Genomic DNA, 21,632 nt, shown 5'->3' with positions numbered 1-21,632 from the left:
CAGCAGGATTGTGCACAGTAACCTACAATGTCACGTCAGAGCTGTTATACTGATTAAAATGATACCTTGGTTTAATGAAATCTGTCTTGTGGTTGTTCTTTAATCTTTATTTTCAGTTTTGTATTAATGAGAATCTCGTGCCCTAAGGCAGGGGTTGGGCTCTCTTATTAGGTAATCATAATGCAGACTGCTGACAGGTCACTGATCCCTCGCTAACCTGATCCCTAATTTATATAATGAATATCTGTATATACTTAAAAGCACTGCTGCAGGCACCTGCTCTGCAGCAAAATCGCATGTTTTGTGTTTCAATACTACATTTTTTTTTTCAAATTATTCAGCTGGGGGGGGGGGGGGGGGGGGGGAGAAAAAAATAAAGAAAAATCACAATTTGAAAATGGCACCCACCGCGCCTGAGCAGTAGCTCCTATTGGTCTCTGCTGTCGTGATCCTATAGCTGCTACTGCACCATCTTACTGGAGATGAAGTTACTCCTCCAAGATGGCACAGCCTGCGCACTGACAGCTCTCAGCTAACTCCAAATTACTACTGCTCAGGTGGCAATCTCCCATCTTTTCTTCTTCTCCAGGAAGATGGCGTCACTGACACGCGCAGTAGAAGCTAGCGGATCAGAGCAGCAGACACTGATAGCAGCTACTGCGCAGGCACAGCGGGCACCATTTTCAAATTGTTTTTTCTTTCTCTAACTGAATAACCTGAAAAAAAAAAATGTATTCTTGGCACACAAAACAAGTGATTTTGATGCAGCGCAGGTGCCACGGCTGGCATCTGCCTGCAGAAGCTTTTTTTTCTTTTTTTAAAGTATATACAGATATTCATTATGCAAACCAGGGGGCAGGTCAGTGAGGGAGCAGTTACCTGTCAGCAGTCTGCATTATGAATATCTAATCAGAGAGCACCACATACACCAACCCCGCGTTAGGGCACGAGAGTCTCATTAACACAAAACTGAAAATAAAGATTAAGAACATCCACAAGACGGATTTCATCAGCCAAGGTAATGTTTTAATCAGTATAACGGTGCCAACCTGACACTGTGTTTACGTTACTGTGCACAATCCTGCTGACAGGTTCAAGTGTTGGCCAGAAACTAAAAAGAACGTGCCAATAGCCTGATCTGGGTCAGTAGCCAGCCCAGAGAGGTTTTGCATAATACACATCGTTTATTAAATGGTGGGGAAACCTCAGTTATTGACGAGGCCCAAAATGCCTCCCAAATTCAAGATCATGCAGAATAGGTCATTGTGCCAAGACATTAAGCTCATCTCCCTCTGGAGTATATATCTATGAAGGCTTCATATGGAAAGCCAACACTTTGCACAGATGGGCATAGTAAGAGCTTACTTGTCCTTTAAGAAAAGATGTAGTCATGTGGAACAGGAAGTTCCAGTCACACCTTTACCACTTTTGGCACAGATGTGGACTACTGCTGAAGCTCGTTTTCACAACTTCCTTCTACAGTATACAAAAATAAAAAAATCAAAATAGTTTTGATGGTCTGAACACTAAAGTACCTTCCCCACGCAATATTCAATATTGCCCTTGGTGTAAGAACACCTTTTCCTCCAAAAGGAAAAACTGTTACAAATCTAAAGCCCTTCTGCCCCACACACAGAGGTGAGTCAAAATGGCCCCTTGGCTGTTCTCGTGGATTGAACAATTGTTCCTTTCGACCACTGCCTTTCTGAGGAACGATCGTTATCTAAAACACTGATCCAATTTTTTTCTTTTTGCCGACGCCGTCCAAGATGCTCCCCTGCTCCCACCGATAGTCGGCCCATTTATGTCTTCTGATGTACGTGGCTATAACCTAGCACCATGACTCAAATACATTACTCAACTCCAATAATGAATTTACACACAACATACTGAATCATGAGTGTAGTGGTTATGATTCTATCAACAATTCAAAGTGTCTGAATTTTCTAGAATTAAAAATTGGTAGTGAAAAGCTATCGTCTTTATTACATGAACACACATCAGACCACCTTCAGTTTATTGTTACTGGCTGAAAAGCAAAAAAAAGAAAATAAAGGTTGACTTCACACAGAGCACATCTGAAGCATTTATAGAAGAGTAACACCGAGAGAGGAGAGGAAGCAACATTTACAGCACTGACACATAGGCTCAGACATTGTATGAGCAGGACACCTATTGAAAAGCATTTGGTATTTAAAGCTTTCTAAAACTTCCCTTATTAGAACATTTTTGGAGACGGCTATAAAATGCAGCTTACTATTCACTAAAAGGGTAAGAACAAACCCTTAGTGAGCAGATAGTGATAAAGCTACAGAAAAGAAAAATAGTCTATGGCTGTAAGGCAACTTTTTGCAACAGCTCTGTGTCTTCACCAATTTGTCTCTGGCTGTATGACAACTGTCTGTAGCAGAAGCTCGGCCTCATCTGCAAAGGGCTGGCAGCCAACAATTGAAGGTATAAGGCCGGGATCACACACAGCGAGATACAGCCGAGTCTCGCAGGTTAAAACCAAGCTCTGGTGCCGGCACTCCGGAGCGGAGCGTGCAGGTGCACAGCAATACATGGAGCTGCACGCTCTGCTCCGGAGTGCCGGTGCCAAAGCTTGGTTTTAACCTGCGAGACTAGGCCGTATCTCGCGGTAGTGTGACTCCGGCCTAAAACAGAAGTTTACACTTTCCAGGTTTAGTCTTCCTTAAGATAGCTGCTCACCAAACCACTATTTAAGCAGAGAAGGGGGGTCTTAAGTGTCAGCATAGCACTTGGAGACTATAAGCCTGGCCAAAATGTCTCTTCCTCTGGTTACAAGTGAGCCAAGTTACACATGGCAATAACATTTTCTGTGTCATAGGTATGGTGCCATTTGTTTTTAGAGTGCTTATCCAACAGGAGATATTTTTATTTTTACACTTCATGTATTTTAGGACAATCATTTTTCTTATTTGGGTTTCATTACAAATTTTACAGCACTTGAATTTTACAGGATCCTTGTTTACCATGCTGCAGAATGAGTTAACGGACAATCTACCAGTGAGCTTGTTGTGATGAGGAGTTTATAACTTCAGCTTTGTCTGAGCTCCTGCCAGCTGATTTATCACCACAAAGTTCAGCTGAGCTTTCAGGTCATTATAAATCAGTGCAGAAAAACTTAAAATGTCAAACTCCCCATCAGCAGCTCACTGTTGGATTCTAAGTTAATTAATTCTTCAGTCAACAGTCTTCAAAAATGCTTTTAAGCCAAAAATACATGAAAGCATTTAAATATCTTTTAAGTCCCCATTAAGAGCTGTCGGTGGTTTAGCAGGCAGGCATCTTCTGACTGTCTCCCTTCACATAAATATGCATATTAGTATAGATCAGCTGTAGATTCAGTCCGGCTCGGTCACACTTGTCTGAGATTAGGTAAAAGGTTTATGTAATTTAAAGACAAGAACAGAAGTATAGACATGTGGGAGAAGTGAGCAGGCTGTGCTTGCAGGACACGTTGGGTTAAAGTGACAGCACCTTGGCAGGGAAGGCGCAATTCACACACGTTGGGTGCAGTTGCTTAAACTTTACAACTAGTCAAATCCCGTAAAAAAAGAAAAAAAACACTGTCGACATTACACAATCTTAGTTACCGTTATTTTTAGAGCATTTAATGATTTGCCAAAAATATACTTTTTGCAATAGTTCGAGCAATTTTATAGGCTATATCCATGCACTCTAGGCCAAATAACTGCCTAGGGCCCTATTAAGGGAATTGGACACCAACAAAAAGTGAACAAAACAGTATTAAAGGGGCTGTCCTCTACTAGGACAACCCCTTCTTAAACTAAATGTCTGTCCCCGATAAAATAAAGCCTATACTCACCTCCTATGCTGGAGCCATTTCAGCAGTTATGATGTAATGAAATGGCACTTGATGTCTGGCGCCCAATCAGGGCTGGCATCACTCTGTTCACCTCCTGTCGAAATTAACATGAAGAGGAATTGAGAGATCAGCTGGCTTTCACTTCATGTTCAGTTCGTACGAAGGCAGATAAAGTGATGTCAGCAATGATTGGGCACCGGATCCTACCCCTGGGGAGGACTGAGTGCCAACACTGTGGGACCGGCGTGGGAGGCAAGTGTAGGCTTTATTTTATCGGAACTGAACATTCAGTTTAAAAGGGATCATCCTAGTAGTGGACCTCTTTAATAGAGAGAAAAAAAAATATATATTTCTCGACGCCCAGACAAAAAAAAAAAAAAAATAATCACTGCTCAGCCAAAAAATGTCAGCAGTAGCAATCAGCCACAGATGTCACAGGGTGGAAAAATCACTGCGGCAGAAATCAAGGTCAGCAGGCCACTTGGTCACATTGGAATGGAAGTGGCAAGGCATGGTTGGGCAAGTATGGCCTTTTCTCTCTTAATCCATTCTTCTATTAATATTATTGAAGACATCCTCTATAGTGCAAATTTTACGGAGACTACCACAAGAGAAATAGAATAAAATAGCGAGTGGTCTGGTCGTTAAATATATCAACTTTACTGCAAACACAGCCTTTACTTTGCCACATTTTGGGTTCAAAGCGGAATTTTTAGCCTTTGGCGGCAGACCACTGAAGTCCTAAGGAGAAAAAAAAATACATCACAGTGATGGACAAATGACCTGTGCATAGTACATGGTGATTAATGCCTCCAAGCATTGTTACAAGCACTTAAGCTCTAAATCGGGTTTTCGGCGGCGCAATTAACTAACCCTACAAAGAATTCAACAATTTAATATTTGCTAACGAAATATAAGCAAACAATCTGTAATTGGTTAGTACAAAATCATTTAAAACAGGTTTATCCTTCAAAAATTAGGATCCTAATTTTTTTTCTTTTTTAATTTTTTTTAACATTTGTACACAGGGGGGGGGAAAAAAAAAAAAAAATGGGGATTGGGTTAGTTTTCTGGTGTAAAAAAGGAATGCTGAAATCCAATAATTAGAAGTGTCACCACAAAGGAAATAAGAGTGCTCCGAAAGCAACATCCAAGAGCGACCATCTCAATGCTTGCTGGGGCTCAGGAGACGATTCTTAGCTTTAGCGAGATATAAAATCACTGCGACCGTCAGCGTGGTATCTCTACACAGTATTTTTTTTTTCTGATTTGTACACAATAAGAGAAAAAAGGCTCATTCTAAGGCTGTAAGGCCTGGTGAAGAATAGGAAAATTAGAAAAAAAAAAAAGCCTTAACGGAAACCAGTCAGCAGGATTGTGCACATTAACCTACAGACAGTGTCAGGTTGGTGTCAGTATACTGATTACAATGATAGCTGGTGAAGAAATCTCCCTTGTGGTGGGTTCTGTAGTTGCATTTTTTGGTTAATATGCCCGTGCTCTGGGACGGGGCTGTGGGCGGAGCTTTGTGGTGCTCCGCATATATTCACCTTCACTAATTTAAATACTGCACTTGGAGTTCATATTAGCCTTGTAAAAAAAAAAAGTAACTACTGCGAAATGGCACTGGCGCAGTATCATCTATAGCTCACCGATCGATGCTATTGTGCATGCACCAGTTTGTTGGAAGGAAAAGAAATTGGACACATAGATGCTACTGTCGTATGGCGCCATTTTGCTGCAGCCAATTTTTTTTTTCCCCTCCAACATAATGGCCATACCGATGAATACCTAATCAGAGCACCACATCAAGACCCCCCTGCCCCCCCCAGGCCACCCCAGAGCATGAGCATATTAACTCAAAACTGAAAATAAAGATGTCACCCCATTTTTGGACTATAAGCTGCGCCACAGTGATCAGGGGCTTATCTACAGCATTCTCCCATCTTCATACGATGTCGTCCTCCTTGCTTCTCCCTCAGCTCCTGCGCAGGTGTACTTTATCTGCCCTGTTGAGGGCAGAGAAAAGTACTGCAGTGCGCAGGCGCCGGACCTTTCTGACCTTTCCCGGCGCCTGCACACTGCAGTACTTTACTATGCCCTCAACAGGGCAGATAAAGTACACCTGCGCAGGAGCTGAAGGAGAAGCAAGGAGGACATCATAGTATGATGATGGGAGGCGCTGGACCGGACAGCGACACCCATCGCACCCACCCCACCCCCCAGTGAGTATAATCTAATGTGTTTTTCTTATCTTTCAGGTTTCCTGGGGGGGGGGGGGGGGAATAAGCCCCTGTAGATAAGCCCCTGATGGCGGTGCCGGCAGCTGATAGGCCAAAAATGGGGTGACAGATTCCCTTTAAGTAACAACCACAAGACGGATTTCATCACCAGGTATCATTGTAACCAGTATAACTGCGCCAACCTGACACTGTGTAGCTTTCTCTGCACAATCTTGTTGACAGGTTACCTACAATGCAAATAAATATTTGAGTTTAGATTTTTCTTAGTGTTTTTCTACTTTTTTCTCTTGCCGTAATCACAAACAAAAACCAAAAATTAAACTTAATACAGGGTCATACTAAGGCAGTAAAAAATCAATGCTAGCAAGACAAAAAAAAAATAAAAATCTTACTGTGCAAAAAGAAATGACGAGCAAATTTAGATTTTTGCTCATGGTTCTTTTTTCCTGTTTTGGACTAAAGAATTTAAAACATAATATTCTAGGGTCATAGTAAAGCTGTAAGGAGCCATATTACAGCCATGTGAATGCTCTAAGAGTATTTTTTTTTTTTTAAATTACTGTATACATGCGAGTATAAGCCAACCCGCGTAAAAGCCGAGGCACCTAATTTTGCCACGGAAAGCTGGGTAAGCTTATTGACTCAAGTATAAGCCAGGTATGCATTGTCCCCTCATCCCTGTCCTGCTATGTGTGGCTCCCCCTACTGTATGCATGGCTCCTCCGTCCTCCCCCCATCATACTCACCCACTCCTGGCGCGGTCGCTGCAAGTCCTCCCTGCACCTCTTTTGTCCCAACGAGGCAACTTCTTCCTGCTTAGAGCGGTCACGTGGTACCGCTCAGTGAAGTAATGAATATGCGCTCCACGCCTATGGGAGTGGAAACGCGTGCATATTCATTACTTTAATGAGCGGTACCACATGACCGCTGAACACAGGGAGAAGCTGCCTTGCCTGGACAACAGAGAGATACAGGGAGGACTTGCAGCGATCGCGCCAGGAGTGGGTGAGTATGATGTGACAGCCTCTGGCTCCTGCAGCTCCCCCTCCCCTACCGACTCCCTGGGACAATGACTCGTGTAAAAGCTGAAGAAGGCGCTTTCAGCACAAAAAAATGTGCTAAAAATTTGTTTATACACGAGTATACACAGTATGCAAAAAATTAGATTTTGGGGAATTTCTCAATTTTTTTCTGTCTGTCCTGTCCAAATTAAAACAGAAAAAAAGTATACAGGGTCATTCATACTAAAGTCATAAGAAGCCATGATGTAGACATGGGCATTCTCCAGGAGTAGAAAAATCTTACAATATTGTGCAAAAAAAAAATAAAAACAAATTGAATTTAGATTTTTGCTCGTAATTTTTCCTCTATTGTTTTTTCTCTGTTCTGTACAAAATGCAGACTTTTTTTTTATATATTTTTAGTCATCCTAAGGCTGTAAGAAGCCATGATACCATCAGGCACATTTTTTCTAGAGTATAAAAAAAACAATACAGCTGAAATTAGATTTTTCCTTATGCTTTTTTATCCCCTATTATGGAAAGAAATTGTTAGAGGAGACATCACCCTGGAAGAAGTCCCAGTTTTGCATACTGTACACACAAGCCTAAAGATGGAGGCAGGTTTCCATTAGACAGGTTGAAGACACTGTAAACGCTGAGTATATAGATCCCGGTATATATCAGAATGCTTTGATGAAAAGGGGCTACCCCCTTAATTGTGCGACGTGTACAAACTAAGCCGATCCGTGCACAACTTGGGAAGTATTGCTAAAGCCACCGGGTGTTCATTACTCTCCTTCCTCCTACTGCAAGGACATCAGGCTGCAAAATTCACCATAGCTGGATTAAGTCCTGAAACGCATCTCGCTGGGATGGAGCTTAACTTGCGTTTCGTTCAAACTGCAGAGTGAGGACGACGGTCGGAAGCAGCAGGTAGAAAAAGAATGGTTAACAGCTTACAAATTTACATTACTTCCAAAAATTTTTTCCAAAAAAACCCATTGATCTCCTTAATACATTTCCCTTGTGACTCACCTATCGGGGGTTTGGAAAGCAATGGGCTGATCTGGATTGGCTTCATTGAAAAGAAACAGGACAGTTTTTGACTTGACTGACTGGTTCAGGTACGATTTATTAGGAATTGGGCATCTCTGACAGAGGACAGCATGGCCACTGAGTGGAAGGGTCCGATTTTTGAAAAGGGCTACTTGGACACTGTATGCAGGAGAGGGGAAAAAAAAAAAAAAGTCCCCCATGTAAAAAAAAAAATTACTCTTTAAACTTTCACACCAAGCGCAGGCTGAGCTGGACAGGTTTACTAAAAATCTAAAAATAAAAAAACAGTGCCTCAACTTCACCAAAAAAAAAACAAAAAAACAATTTTGCAGCAGAGCTGGTATTAGTATCTCGGTTGATAATACGGACGTTTTGGAGAAAAAAAATGAGAGCCCCTTCCATAAGGTGGTCGAGGCCGTTTTAAACTGTGATATGGGTCCCTAGGTCTGAACGGGGGTCGTTGGGGTCGCATGGCTCCAGCGTTCATGTGATGCGAGCCAGCGTGACGTGGACCACCAAAACCTCCATGGAAGTCTCTGGGAGGGGGACCCAATGGTTCGTTCGGCCTGCCGTGAGGGCGATTGTGTTGACTATTTTCACGAGATAAGGGATCGTGATCACGAGCAGATAGTGGATGCATGGGGAAAAGCTCCATTGGCCCTTGGTGGTCTTGCGAGAAGGGATGGCGTATGTCCAAACGTGGAGGAGGAGAAAAGGGGATGCCGTGTTCTGTCGAGTGATGGATGGGGAAAGGGTTCCCGCCGTGGTCGGAAGGGGGAGCGACGTGAGACAATATTTTCGGTGGTTCCACAGATTGTATACGTGAAGTGACGGGAAGGTCACGGGGAAAGAGATCAGGAGGCAAGCTGGGAGGGGGCATTGTCTGCTCAATTTGAAATGGTCCACCTCGATCCAATGGAGGAATCATGGGTGGTGGAGGTGGTGGAGGAGGTGGCAAGAGACGATCAAAAGGGGGAATATTTTTTGTTCTAAAGTCAGAGACAGCATCCGAAAACCGAGGTAATTGCTCATCATACTGTGATTTATACCCAGGGCCACCACCTAGAGAAGGCTGTTCCTCAGCACTTGTCGGACCATCATCAAAAGAGCTCCCTGTACTACCCATCTCAAACCAACCGCTTCTGCTCCCATCCATCCCATGTGGTCTGCCACCTTTCATGCCAACTCTCATAGACTCTACCGTCTTAATGGGCTCTCCCGAGTACCTCATATTCCCCATATTGTGGTACCCCAACGTTTCAATGGGAGCACCTTTTTCTTCGGTGCTATCCGGCAAGTCAACACTCGACGATGATGATACTCTTGTTTCTATGCGATACTGCTCGTCTGACCGGTCTTCGGGAGTTGTTCCACGGCCAGGCATATCTTCGTTAAAGCTTGCTTGCCCAAACTTCTTTTCTTCTGAGGGTCGTCGAGACGCGTTCTTCAACATATTTTTGAACTCCATTGTTGTGGAGGCTGAAAGAGTCTGTCCTGATTGTTCAGAGCCCTTTTTTGTGGGAGGATTATTATTTTTGGGGTGTGGTTCTGAAAACTGTGAATGCAGCATTGGTACATTGTGGTTGGCATCCAATATGTAAAATGGATCATCTTTCGGAGGGGAGGAGGACGTGTTAGCCTCAAGGTTATTTCCTTTTAGATTATAGCCTCCATATCTATCAGAAGATGGAGACAGCGAACTGCCCTTATCCCCAGTGATAAAAGGTGGCTTGAAGGACTTTCGAAAATCTTGGCTGAAACTCTGATTTGATGGATACTCCATGGGTTCCAAGTGTGGGTTTGATTTTAGAATGGATTTTGACGGTCTGTTATCTAGACCGCCCATGCCGATGGATTGTGGGCTGGCATAATCAAAGTCCCGATAGTCTTCATCTTCGTGAAATGACGTGTCTGGGAAAAACTTCTCTAAAGTCAAATCAACTGATGAAGATTTCTCCATATCAGGCGCATGCCGGTACGCATTGGGTGAATTTTCACCGAGGCTGTATGGCCTGTAGGGTTGAAGTGTCTGAAATTCACTGTCTTTAGTTAAGAGAGGTGACCTTGTGCTGCTGGGTGTAGATGAACCAGGGCTGATGATCTTTGATAACAAAGAGACACTGTCCACATTGCTTGAAGTTGCCTTGTCCATAATCTCATCCTGGGTAGGCGTACCACTTCTTTCGTCACGGACAGGTGTCCCATCTACATTATCCAGAGAGGTATTCGAGGGTCCACTATGAAACTCTGAAGGAGGTTCTGCCACAACACTGGGACCCAAGCCGCTAAGGATCGGTATATTCAGATCCAGACCACTAAAGCCTGGGTTTCCTTTCAGGAAATTATGAATCTTAAGCTCCAGACTTGAAGATTCCACTTCTTCTGGGGGTTTATGCGCCGGCAATGGCTGACTAGCCAGCTTATCCTCAGTTATAGGGGGCTGAGAAGGAAATACGATGGATGCGGGTGGATTTACATTGGTGCTGGGTGGGACGTTGGACTTACACGGCGATGTGGATGAAACGTCGGGGTTAGAGTTTGTGGGAGAATAACCATAGGTTTTGCGCAGAAAAGGGGGAGTTACTGATGGAGCGTTTATATCTTTTACGGTCTGGACAGCTGTGTTCAGTGGTGCTGTGGACGTACTGATTGTCGACGTGCCGCTGTGCAGAGCAACGCTTTGTATCAGAGATGATAGACCTACAAAAAGTAACAAGAACAGAGTTAATTTCAGTAAGACCACAAAAGGAAAAAAGAAAAAAAAAAGAAACGCCACTCATCACTATCTGGCTGGTAATTGCTCTCCCTCCAATTACCCTTCGAGAGCAAGGATGAGCACATTTACAGGGGCCACACCAACACGTCCTGTCTCGATTCAGCACTAGCTTATCGGCAGCAGTACCAGTTTACTGATTTTTGCTGTCAAATAATCCAATTAAGGATGAACAATAGTTTTGCCATTTTGTCAGGTAATTGCTATGTTTACATTCATTCGAGTGCTTGTTCACAGATTGACTCCTCTAGTTTGACCTTTAATCTTGTGTCAGTCATTATGACCTTTATCCAGTTCAAAACCAGACCATGCACCCCACGATGCTGATGAGACATTTTATTTATTTATTTATTTTCATACTTGCTAAAGTGATTTACCCTGTAACCTTAACTTTGGCTTGTTCAGTGCAATCAGGAAGGCAGAGACAATAATAAACCCACTCTGCCTTCTCAATTGAGAGTCCAGCGGTGTATGATACCTGGGTTAAAGCTCCTGCATGATCGGTGTAGCGGCTGTGAAAAAGCTTTTAATAAAAATTTTAAAAAACTGGTGGCGCAAGGTCAAAATTGATGAACTGATGTTTTTTTCCCCAAGGAGGCACATCTGGCAATATTGAAAGGGTAGCCCCTAAGAAATGCTACAGCACTATACATACATCAGTCCGTTAAACTGCAGCTTACTGCCTTTCACTCACTATCGATCTTTCCTTTAGAAACTAAAAGCTTTACTAGAAAACTTTACAAGAGACTAAAAGTTGAAATTTTTTTCTTGATAAAAAAAAACAAACATGTTCCAGTAGAGAACACACATGTGTACAGATACAAGCTATGATCAGTGGCACTACCTTGAAGATTTGGAGTGGAGGGAACCTGCGTTTTGGACAGGGCAGAGAGAATGCTTTCCGGCGTGATCTCCACTTTGGATAGAATATTTGCCAGGGGGTTTGCTGCAGTCTGAGCCGGCAGCTTAACGGCTCCCCCTAAATTAGAGGTCGGTGTTGTTGGGGTACCAGGGGACGGCTTGTGTGCTGGACTTACACCTAAAAGAAAACAGAAATAAATGAGTCAAAACCGAGGAGTCCGTTCACACGAACAGAAAGGATACAAGTACAAGCAGACACACCTGTTTTCATGACCGACGTTAAGCTACTTAGGATGGAGCTGATTTTCCCCAGGTCTACATTGGCCAAGTTAGGCAATGCAAGGGGAATTGATGGGGGTATGGCAGGAGTGGTTACTGTTTTAGGCAGAGTTGGTGTTACAGGAGCAGACGTTGCAGCGGTCGTAGTGGAGGTGATGAATTGTGCCGGTGCGCAACTGCTGGCGACAGAAGGGGATGCGGTGGAGATTACAGCAGGAGCTGCGGCGGTGGAGGTTACAGCAGGAGCTGCGGCTGTGACATCGCTGGGTTGCGCGGTCACGGGAGAGTCATCGGCGTCCTTCACGGTTGATGCCAGTGACTCTGAATGCTCCTTCATTTCTTCAACTAAAAAAAAAAAAAAAAAAAAAAAAAAAAAAAAAAAAGGGTAAATTACTAAAGTGAAGTGTTGGAAAATACCTGTGAGCAGCCCTCCGACACCGCCAAACATGTCTGGAAGGAGATGGTTGTAGGAATTGGCCCACTGCATCTCAAGAAAAGAAAAAACAATGTATAATACTATTTAAAAAAACAATAAAAAAAAAGTTCCAGTCTTGAAGGGGCATTTCTAAAATCGAAACTTATGCCCTATATATAGGAACGGATTATGCTACTATCTACATGACATCTTCTCTAAAACTGAGCACCTATAGTTACTACACTTACAAGGCCGCTGCGTCGGCCATTATTTTTCGATAAATCGAAAAGGGCATAATTTAGCAATCACCAATGATTTAATGTCTTTAGTGGGGTCCGCAGGCTCCACCTCCGCTCAATTCATAGTCTAGGTGATCATATATATTAGCCCAAAAAAACCTTTCAACAAAAAGTCACATTCCACTATGACATATATACACCATACCCTCCAAAATATCGGCCAGGCAAAGGAATGTATAAAGAAATAGATACTTTATATAGGATACAAAAATTAAAACAGTAATTTCGTAACATTCATGAATTAAGGATGCCTCCAGCCAAAACAAAGCAGGTCTACTTAAAACACAGTTATCAGTAAAATCACTAACTGCAAGACCCTAACATAACGCTACTCTTATTTCACTGGGTATAAAATTCAATGCAAATACTATTATTCCTTCTTCACGCCCCCGGATCAAGAAATATGTTGAAACGCACGTTGGAGTAGGAAGCAGATCCTATTTGTCTCCCCACCTTGGTAAGACTTAATTTTGCACTCTTGATCCTATTGCCCTTAGAGGCTTGTATGTTTACATGCACTCTGGCACTTTGTTGCGGTATAGCTAGGGGTTATATTATTGTTTATACTTATTCACTTTTTTGCACAATAGCACTTCAGAAATATAATATAGTATTGGCATTGACTTTTATAACCAGTGAAATAATAGAGTAGCAATTTGTTAGGGTCTTGCAGTTATTGATTCTACTGATACCATGTGTAGGTGTTATAAGTAGATCTGCTTTGTTTTGGCTGGAAGCATCCTTAATTCATGAATTCTATGAAATTACTGTTTGAATTTTTATATCAAAGTATCTATTTCTTTATACATTCCTTCGCCTGTCCAATATTTTGGAGGGTATGGTGTATAGTCTATGTGATGTCTGGAAAATAGGGATTTTTGTGTACTCACCGTAAAATCCTTTTCTCCGAGCCAATCATTGGGGGACACAGAGACAGTGGGTGTTATGCTGCAGGCCACTAGGAGGACACCAAGTAAACCAGAAAAAAAGTTAGCTCCTCCCCTGCAGTATACACCCTCTCGCTGGCTGAGATTTCTCCAGTTCGGTGAAAAAAAAATCAGTAGGAGCATAAACAGTCAACAATAACCATAACTATGTCAAAATCTAAGAATGCTACAGTGAGCCAATAGGCTAAACAGGGTGGGGTGAGCTGTGTCCCCCAATGACTGGCTCGGAGAAAAGGATTTTACAGCGAGTACACAAAAATCCCTATTTCTCCTACGCCTCATTGGGGGACACAGACAGTGAGACGTCCTAAAGCAGTCCCTGGGTGGGAAGCATACATCTGCTAATACCCCATGTACCACTGAGTCAACACTGAGGTACTGCCGATTGCAGGCTGCGTCTGCCGAGAGCTGCATCCGCAGAGACCCGAGAATGAATTTGGTAATGTTTTGTAAAAGTATGCAGACTGGACCAGGTCGTAGCCTTGCAGACCTGTTCTGCCGAGGCATGGAGCCGAATGGCCCAAGAGGCGCCCAGACCGGGTAGAGTGCGCCTTAATCCCCGCTGGGACAGGCGCGTTCCTGACACGGTAGGATTCCTGAATCGCTAAGCGAATCCACCTGGTTAGCGTTGCTTTTGATGTGGCTCGACCCTTCCTATGCCCCTCTAGAAGCATTAACAGGGCATCTGACTTGTAGAAGGGAGCCGTCCGCGAGATGTACAGTCTCAGCGCCCTAACCACATCCAGGGTGTGGAGGGCCTTCTCAATGTGATGGACTGGCGCCGGACAAAAAGGAAGGCAAAAACAATTTCATCGTTGAAATGGAAAGAGGAGACGACCTTGGGCAGGAAGGACGGGGACGTCCTGAGAACTACCGTGTCCTGATGAAAATTCAGGAACGGAGAACGGCAGGACAGGGCTGCCAATTCCGAAACTCGGCTGATTGACGTAATTGCCACTAGAAAGACCACCTTCCAAGAGAGGACGGCCTCGAGAACCAGGTTAAGGTCCCATGATTCCAATGGCCTCCTATAAGGAGGCGCCACATGGGAAACTCAGTGAATGAACGCCTTGACCTGAAGTTTGGTGGCAATTTTGAGTTGGAAAACCATGGAGAAGGCAGAAATTTGGCCCTTGAGCGAGCTAAGTGCAAGGCCTGATTTTAATCTGGATTGAAGGAATTTCAATATGGCTGGAATGGAAAACACCAGAGGTGATCAACCATGATCCTTCCACCACGAAAAGAATGTTTTCCATGTGCGGTGATAGATGCGCATGGACACAGGCTTCCTAGCACTAATCATGGTGGAAATCACGTCGTGAGAGAACCCAGCCTGTCCTAAAATCCAGGATTCAACGACCACGCCGTCAAAGACAGGGCCCCGGAGTTCTGGTAGTAAAATCGGGCCCTGCGAGAGTAGCTCCATACCATCTGGAAGTCGCCAGGGAACGGCGGCGACTAGTTGTATTAGTTCTGCATACCATGCTCGGCGCGGCCAATCTGGCACGACTAGGATCACTGGTGCTCCCTCTGCTTGGATCTTCCTGAAGACCCTTGGCAGCAAGGAAAAGGGGGGGGTGAGAGATGTACGGGAGACGGAACCGGTGCCATGGCAGAACTAGGGCGTCCGCTCCGATGGCGCATGGATCGCGCTATCGGGCAATGAACCGAGGAACCTTGTTGTTTAGTCTGGAGGCCATGAGATTCACATCCAGAGTCCCCCAACGGTGACAAATCTGCTGAAAGACTTCCAGATGAAGAGACCACTCTCCCGAGGCAATGCCTTGGCGACTGAGAAAATCTGCCGCCCAATTTTTTACACCCGGGATGTGGATTGCTGAGATGGGAAAATGGTTGGTCTCGGCCCAATGGAGGATGTGACTCACTTCGTGCATGGCCATCCTGCTCCGGGTACCTCCCTGGCGGTTGATATACGCTACAGCCCCATGGCGTTGTCGGATTGGATCCTGACGGGGTGACCTGCGAGGAGATGGTGGAAACTCCGTAGAGCTAACCTGATTGCTCGTATCTCTAAAATGTTGACGGGGAGACGTGACTCAGGTTGACCAGCGACCCTGTGCCGTGTGGTGACGAAAAACCGCACCCCAGCCGAGAAGACTTGCGCCGTTGGTTACTACCAACCATTTAACAGGGAGAAAATACCTCCCTTGATTCAGGGAGGTTCTCAGTGTCCACCACCTGAGGGCTTGCCTGACCCACAGGGACAGAAGGATCCGACGGTCCAGGGAGAATGGGTTCTTGTCCCAAGCTAACAGCAACGCATGTTGTAAGGGACGGAGGTGGAACTGTGCAAATGGAACTGCTTCCATCGCTGCCACCATCCTTCCGAGAACACTCATGCTGAAACGAATGGAGTGAGAAACTGGTCGGGAAAGAGTCCGCACTGCCTGTTGTAAGGCTTGGGTCTTTTCTGGAGGGAGAATGACCAACTCGCGGCAAGTGTCCAAGATCATTCCTAAAAAGGAAATCTGCTGAGCCAGTTTTGGGAAAGACCCCAGGCGAGAGTGTATTTACTGTTATATCCACGGATTCCTCGCAGGCTGGAAGGGACGGACCCTTGATGAGCAGGTCGTCCAGATATGGTAGCACCACCATTCCCAGAGAGTGGAGAATGGCCATGACAGCCGCCATGACCTTGGTAAAGACCCTGGGGGCAGTGGCGAGTCCGAAGGGCAAGGCAATGAACTAGAAATGTGTTCCTCATGAATTGCAAAACGCAGGAACTGCAGGTGGGACGGGCAGATCGGAATGTGAAGGTAAGCGTCCTTGATGTCGATGGATGCTAGGAACTTTTTCCATGGAAACGACAACTGATCGGAGAGATTCCATTCGGAATCGCCGTACCTTGACAAACTGATTTAACAGTTTGAGGTCCAGAATGGGTCGCATCATCCCATCCTTTTTTGGAACCACAAAAAGGTTTGAATAAAATCCCCTGAACTTTTCGTGATGAGGGACCGGAAAGATGACTCCGTCCCTTAGCAGAGCCTGAACAGCCCGAAGGAAGGCTCTTGTCTTTCTTTGGGGGAGAGGAAAGGAAAAACCGAGTTGGAGGGGGAGAAGAAAATTCTGTCTTGTATCCGGAGGACACTAGCTCCCTGACCCACTTGCCGTGGACGACCGCGAGCCAGGTGAGGCTGAAGGAAAGAAGGCGACCGCCTACTTGGTCGGTGTTCGCCGGATACCGCAACAAGTCATTGGGTAGATCTATGAGATCTGGCTCCATTAGATCCAGAAGCCCTAGGCCTGGGTTCCAAGAACGGTTAGGTCTGTATGAGACCTGGCAGCCTGTCTCCGCGCGGGGACCAACCTGATCCGGAAGAGAAGGTACAGAAGTACCAACCGGAATTGTTGAGAACTGATCGAAAACGCGTCGTCTGTTGGTTGCGAAACGGCCGAACAGCCTTTTGTTGAGGAAGGAATTTACTTTTTCCCCCCGGTAGTATCAGAAATGAGCTGGTCCAGTTTCTCTCCAAAAAAGACGACCCCCGTTTGAAAGGGGAGAGAAGTCAACGATCTTTTAGATGTGGCATTCGCCCACCAGCCACGGAGCCATAGGGCTCTTCTAATGGAGACCGCATTAGCGGCAGTTTGAGCCGCGCAATTGGCGGCATCAAAAGAAGCGTCCACTGCAAAGTCCGCTGTGTGAAATATCTGCCTGGGGACAGTGGTTGACTCCGGAGGAAGATTGGAGCCCTGGAGGAAGTAATCAAGACTTCTGCCCAAGCGGCCATTGCCTTAGTGACCCAAAGGTATTTACCCTGAGTACTTTTGCCCTGTGAACCGCTTATGTGGCCAATCCCTATGTTTCTTAAACACCGGATGGCTGGTAAATAACCTGCGCACACGCTTGGTTTTCTTAAATGAGATAGGGTGGGCTGGAGCAAGAATATTTTCCTCATCCAACTTCAGAATCCTGTTGACTAATTCTATAAGAGAATCAAGCGACTCTTGATCAGTTGGGGGATTCTGAGGGCTGACATGTCAGATTCTAATTCAGAGTCGTGCTCGGTGTGAACCTCAGGAGAGGGAGAGCGAGAGACAGCAGTTGCCGAAGCCGAGGTACGAACGTGACTAGGGGACGCGTCATGGGTCCGCTTTCTAGAGACCTGACCATCCCTTGAACGAGTATGGCCACTGCTGGTGGACGGTTCCCGGCTGACGCCAGAGCCCTCCTCGGGAGGTAAGGACGCTTTCTGACTTAAAGAGTCCTCCCGGAGGGAGAATATAGCCTGGGTCAGAGACTCCACCGCCCGTGACAGGGACGCAGCCCACTCAGGAGTACTACACACAGGAGGCCCGTCAGCAGCGGCGGCGAGGGGCATTGGAGCTCAGGCCGGGTCGCAGGCCATGGTACACAAGGAATAAAAAACGCAGAAGTGCTTCTTAGCAGCCCGTTTAGCCTCCCTAGATTGAGACATAGCGCTCCTGAAAGGTTAACAGCAGAGTGTCTGCAGCTGCAGGGAATGTGCCAGGAAGGGGTTAAGCTTTAATCTTAGGGCAGATGCAGCTTACCCACGGTCCTGTGTCCCCCGGGAGGAAAGCGGTGGCCCTGTGGTGTCACCCAGTATCCAGCTGTCCAGAGCAGGCATAGTAGTCCTGAAAGGGTTAACGGCAGCTGAGGTAAAAGAAATGGCCCACGAGATTAGAATTGCGCTTCTCGTAAGGAATGAGAGGCGCCAAGAGGAAGGGGCGGCGACGTTAGCGTGGGCGGCTTAGTAGGCCTGAAAAGATGGGGACTAAATTTCTGGCCTCCCCGCAGTAAGCGCCGGGCGGGGGCGGCCGCGACCGGGCGCCAGTGTACCGCCGCTGACGCCAAGTCAGCGCTTCTCCCGGGGACACGGACCCGACCCCATACCTCCACTCCTGTGCTCAGGCAGGTAGTGCTGTCCGGGGTTTTTCAGCTGCAGGTGTCTCATCTCCGGGCGATGTAGCAGAGCTGGAGGCGGTCTTAAGAGCTCAATCGATCCACAGGGGGATGGAGCGCTCTGGGGCTGATTCAGGGCACCCGAAAAGAGCTGCTCAAGTTCTCTCCATGCACTCCTGTGCTTCGTCCTGTTGCGCTTGCCCTTGTATCCGTGGAGTACCGACCGTAAGGGAACCATCGTCAGAGGAATCAGCCCCATTCATCGCAGGAAAGTGTACGGGGAGGTATACTCCGTGTGCTTGCCTGTTGATGGTTCGGGGGAGAGCAGGCCGTAGAAAGGAACAGTCGCCCCTTTCACGCTGTTAATTAAAAAATAAAAATTTACAGAAAAATCAAAAATAAAAAAAAAAAACGGTGGGGTCTGAAACCAGACCCAAGTGCCTCCTATAGACACTAAGCAAGAACTGGAAAAATCTCAGCCAGCGAGAGGGTGTATACTGCAGGGGAGGAGGTAACTTTTTTCTGGTTTACTTAGTGTCCTCCTAGTGGCCAGCAGCACAACACCCACTGTCTGTGACCCCCAATGAGGCGTAGGAGAAATGGGAGGGTGCAGGGATTTCCAGCAAGCCCCATAAACAATGCACTCGCACTCAAAGAAAAGGAATCCAGAGCCCCCAACTTGCAATTATTCGGTGAATTCCCCCTTTAAAAACTTAAAATAAATAAATAACTGTGCCTGCTATGTGTAAACCATACCAATTATCTCCGGCATCTCTTCATCAGCGTCTACATCAGATAGCTCCATGTCCTCCACCATGCGATTGTCCTTCGGAGGCTCGGGGGAGTCAGATGGCACAGGCTCAACTTCTGGAGACAATGGGCTCACGTCACCCATTCCTTGAAATGGGGACTCTGAGCCGGTGGGAGAAGGAGCATCAATGGTTGGCGATGGCATGGGAGACTCTTCCGGATCAGGGAGAGTGGCCTTCAGCTGATCCAGCTTCTTCTTTAAGTTATTCACCCGATTAGCAAATGTTTTGTATGCCTGCAGACGAAGAAATTACAGAAATTATACTAAATGATCAAAGTTTATACAATTTACGACAAAATTCAAAACTAAAGCAAGCTGTGTCATTTCACCTATAAACACCTGCCCGCAAAAAGATCCAGTAACGGTTAAAGGGACCCTTCGTATTCAACTGTTCTGAGCAAGCGGGTCCCTCCATAGTGACCTTCCACTCTGGGAAATAGGGGGGGGGAGCTATCTTTGAAAAAATCCCTTTTGATTAATAAATCTCACTGTATGGAAGGAAAAAACATCAATAAAAATCAGAAATAAAAACCGCAATAAAACATTGGACTGTGTGGTCACTCTCTCCCAATACCTGCATTTTTCCACTAAAGACACTGAGCGAGTGTTTTGTGTGGCGGGCAGTTGTTTTATTGCTAGCACACTCAGGCATGTATGTTTAACGCTATATGCTCCATTTTGGGTGTTAAATGATTTATCCTGTGCTATACGCTGTGCACTTACATCGGGGTTTCCGTGTAAATCTCTGAAATACGTGATTAAGATGGAAGCCTCGACAGAAAATTCCTTATAATTAGACAGATGGAAGCACTGTGGACGCTGTCTGTCCTATGATCCGGATGTGTCCGGCCTTTTTAGGCAAGCATAAAAGCGCAGTTCGACAGTTTCGTGCTCTTCTGAGAAGGACAAAGCTGAACAGAGGGCAAACGGAGTCCAGAGTAACTCTGCTGCCTCATTATAGTGAATGGATCCTTCGGGGGTTTCATCTGAATCACGTCACTCAGAGGTTTAGATGGAAACCCCAATGTAAGTGCTCGGTGCAAAGCGCTGGATAAATGTAAAACTAAAGGTTATGTAAAGCGTTCCTAAAAAAAAACTTGAACTCAATCCACAAAAAAAAGCAAGTCTCCACTCAGGTCAGTCACCTGTTAATGGAAAAGTAGGGGGCTTCCACATTACTGGTAATGCTAAGATTCTGGAAAAGAAAAATGGATCCCCATCCCTCAAAAGAAATCAAGTGAATTCTGTGCTCCCAAACCCAAATGCCCCCCCTAACTTCAGAACCCCAGTGTGCCTAAGCCACATTTAGTGTCCACATGTTTGGCATTTCTGTAGCGATGAGAGCCCACCTAATTTACAGGTACATGCCTCCAAAAGCACAGGCTGGCATAATGTACTGGTTACTACAATGTACTGGTCATTACACTGTGTGCAGAATTAGGCAAGTTGTATTTGAGAGGATTCTTTTATTATTGAACAACTATGTTCTCAATCAACCCAAAAGACAAATATCAAAGCTCAATATTTTTGGAAGTTGGAGTGGGTTTTTTAGATTTGGCTATCTTAGGAGGATATCTGTTTGTGCAGGTAACTATTACTGTGCAGATTAGGCAACTTAGTAAAAACCAAATATACACCCATCTCACTTGTTTATTTTCACCAGGTAAACCAATATAGCACAAAATTTAGAAATAAACATTTCTGACATTCAAAAAAAAAAAAATAAAAAAAAAAAAAATCAATTACCAATATAGCCACCTTTCTTTACGATGACACTCAAAAGCCTTCCATCCATAGATTCTGTCAGTTGCTTGATATGTTTACGATCAACTTTGCATGCCGCAGCCACCACAGCCTCCGAGACACTGTTCCGAGAGGTGTATTGTTTTCCCTCCCTGTAGATCTCACATTTTATGAGGGACCACAGGTTCTCTATGGGGGACCACAGGTTCTCTATGGGGTTCAGATCAGGTGAACAAGGAGGCTGTGTCATTTTTACGTCTTTTAGACCTTTACTGGCCAGCCACGCTGTAGAGTATTTGGATGCATGTGATGGAGCATTGTCCTTCATAAAAAATCATGTTTTTCTTGAAAGATCCTGACTTATTCCTGTATCACTGCTTGAAGGTGTCTTCCAGAAACAGGCAGTAGGTCTGGGAGTTGAGCTTCACTCCATTTGTCAACCTGAAAAGGTCCCACAGGTTCATCT

At 45.3% G+C, this 21,632-nt stretch overlaps 2 protein-coding genes across 2 annotated transcripts in view; both read right to left on the bottom strand.

Moving 5' to 3' along the window:
- TARS2 (threonyl-tRNA synthetase 2, mitochondrial) overlaps positions 1 to 8,264 on the bottom strand; it is a 76,934-nt gene extending 68,670 nt beyond the window's left edge. Inside the window, exon 1 of the mRNA XM_073567224.1 lies at positions 8,130 to 8,264. The gene's annotated coding sequence lies outside the window, so the exon portion shown is untranslated. The remainder of the gene's footprint in view (positions 1 to 8,129) is intronic.
- Positions 1,847 to 21,632, bottom strand: part of RPRD2 (regulation of nuclear pre-mRNA domain containing 2) — a 105,739-nt gene continuing 85,953 nt past the window's right edge. Inside the window, exons 8-11 of the mRNA XM_073567222.1 lie at positions 19,369 to 19,657; positions 12,046 to 12,408; positions 11,768 to 11,962; positions 1,847 to 10,850 (exon numbers count right to left, since the gene is read on the bottom strand). Of these exons, the coding sequence (XP_073423323.1) occupies positions 8,494 to 10,850; positions 11,768 to 11,962; positions 12,046 to 12,408; positions 19,369 to 19,657 (3,204 nt within the window). The 3' untranslated portion in view covers positions 1,847 to 8,493. The remainder of the gene's footprint in view (positions 10,851 to 11,767; positions 11,963 to 12,045; positions 12,409 to 19,368; positions 19,658 to 21,632) is intronic.

This window comes from Dendrobates tinctorius, unplaced genomic scaffold, assembly GCF_039654945.1.
Source record: "Dendrobates tinctorius isolate UK_male_01 unplaced genomic scaffold, ASM3965494v1 ptg000019l, whole genome shotgun sequence".
Taxonomy (NCBI): Eukaryota; Metazoa; Chordata; class Amphibia; order Anura; family Dendrobatidae; genus Dendrobates; species Dendrobates tinctorius.
Note: the sequence above shows the minus strand (reverse complement) of the source record. Positions and strands in the feature narration are given on the sequence as shown.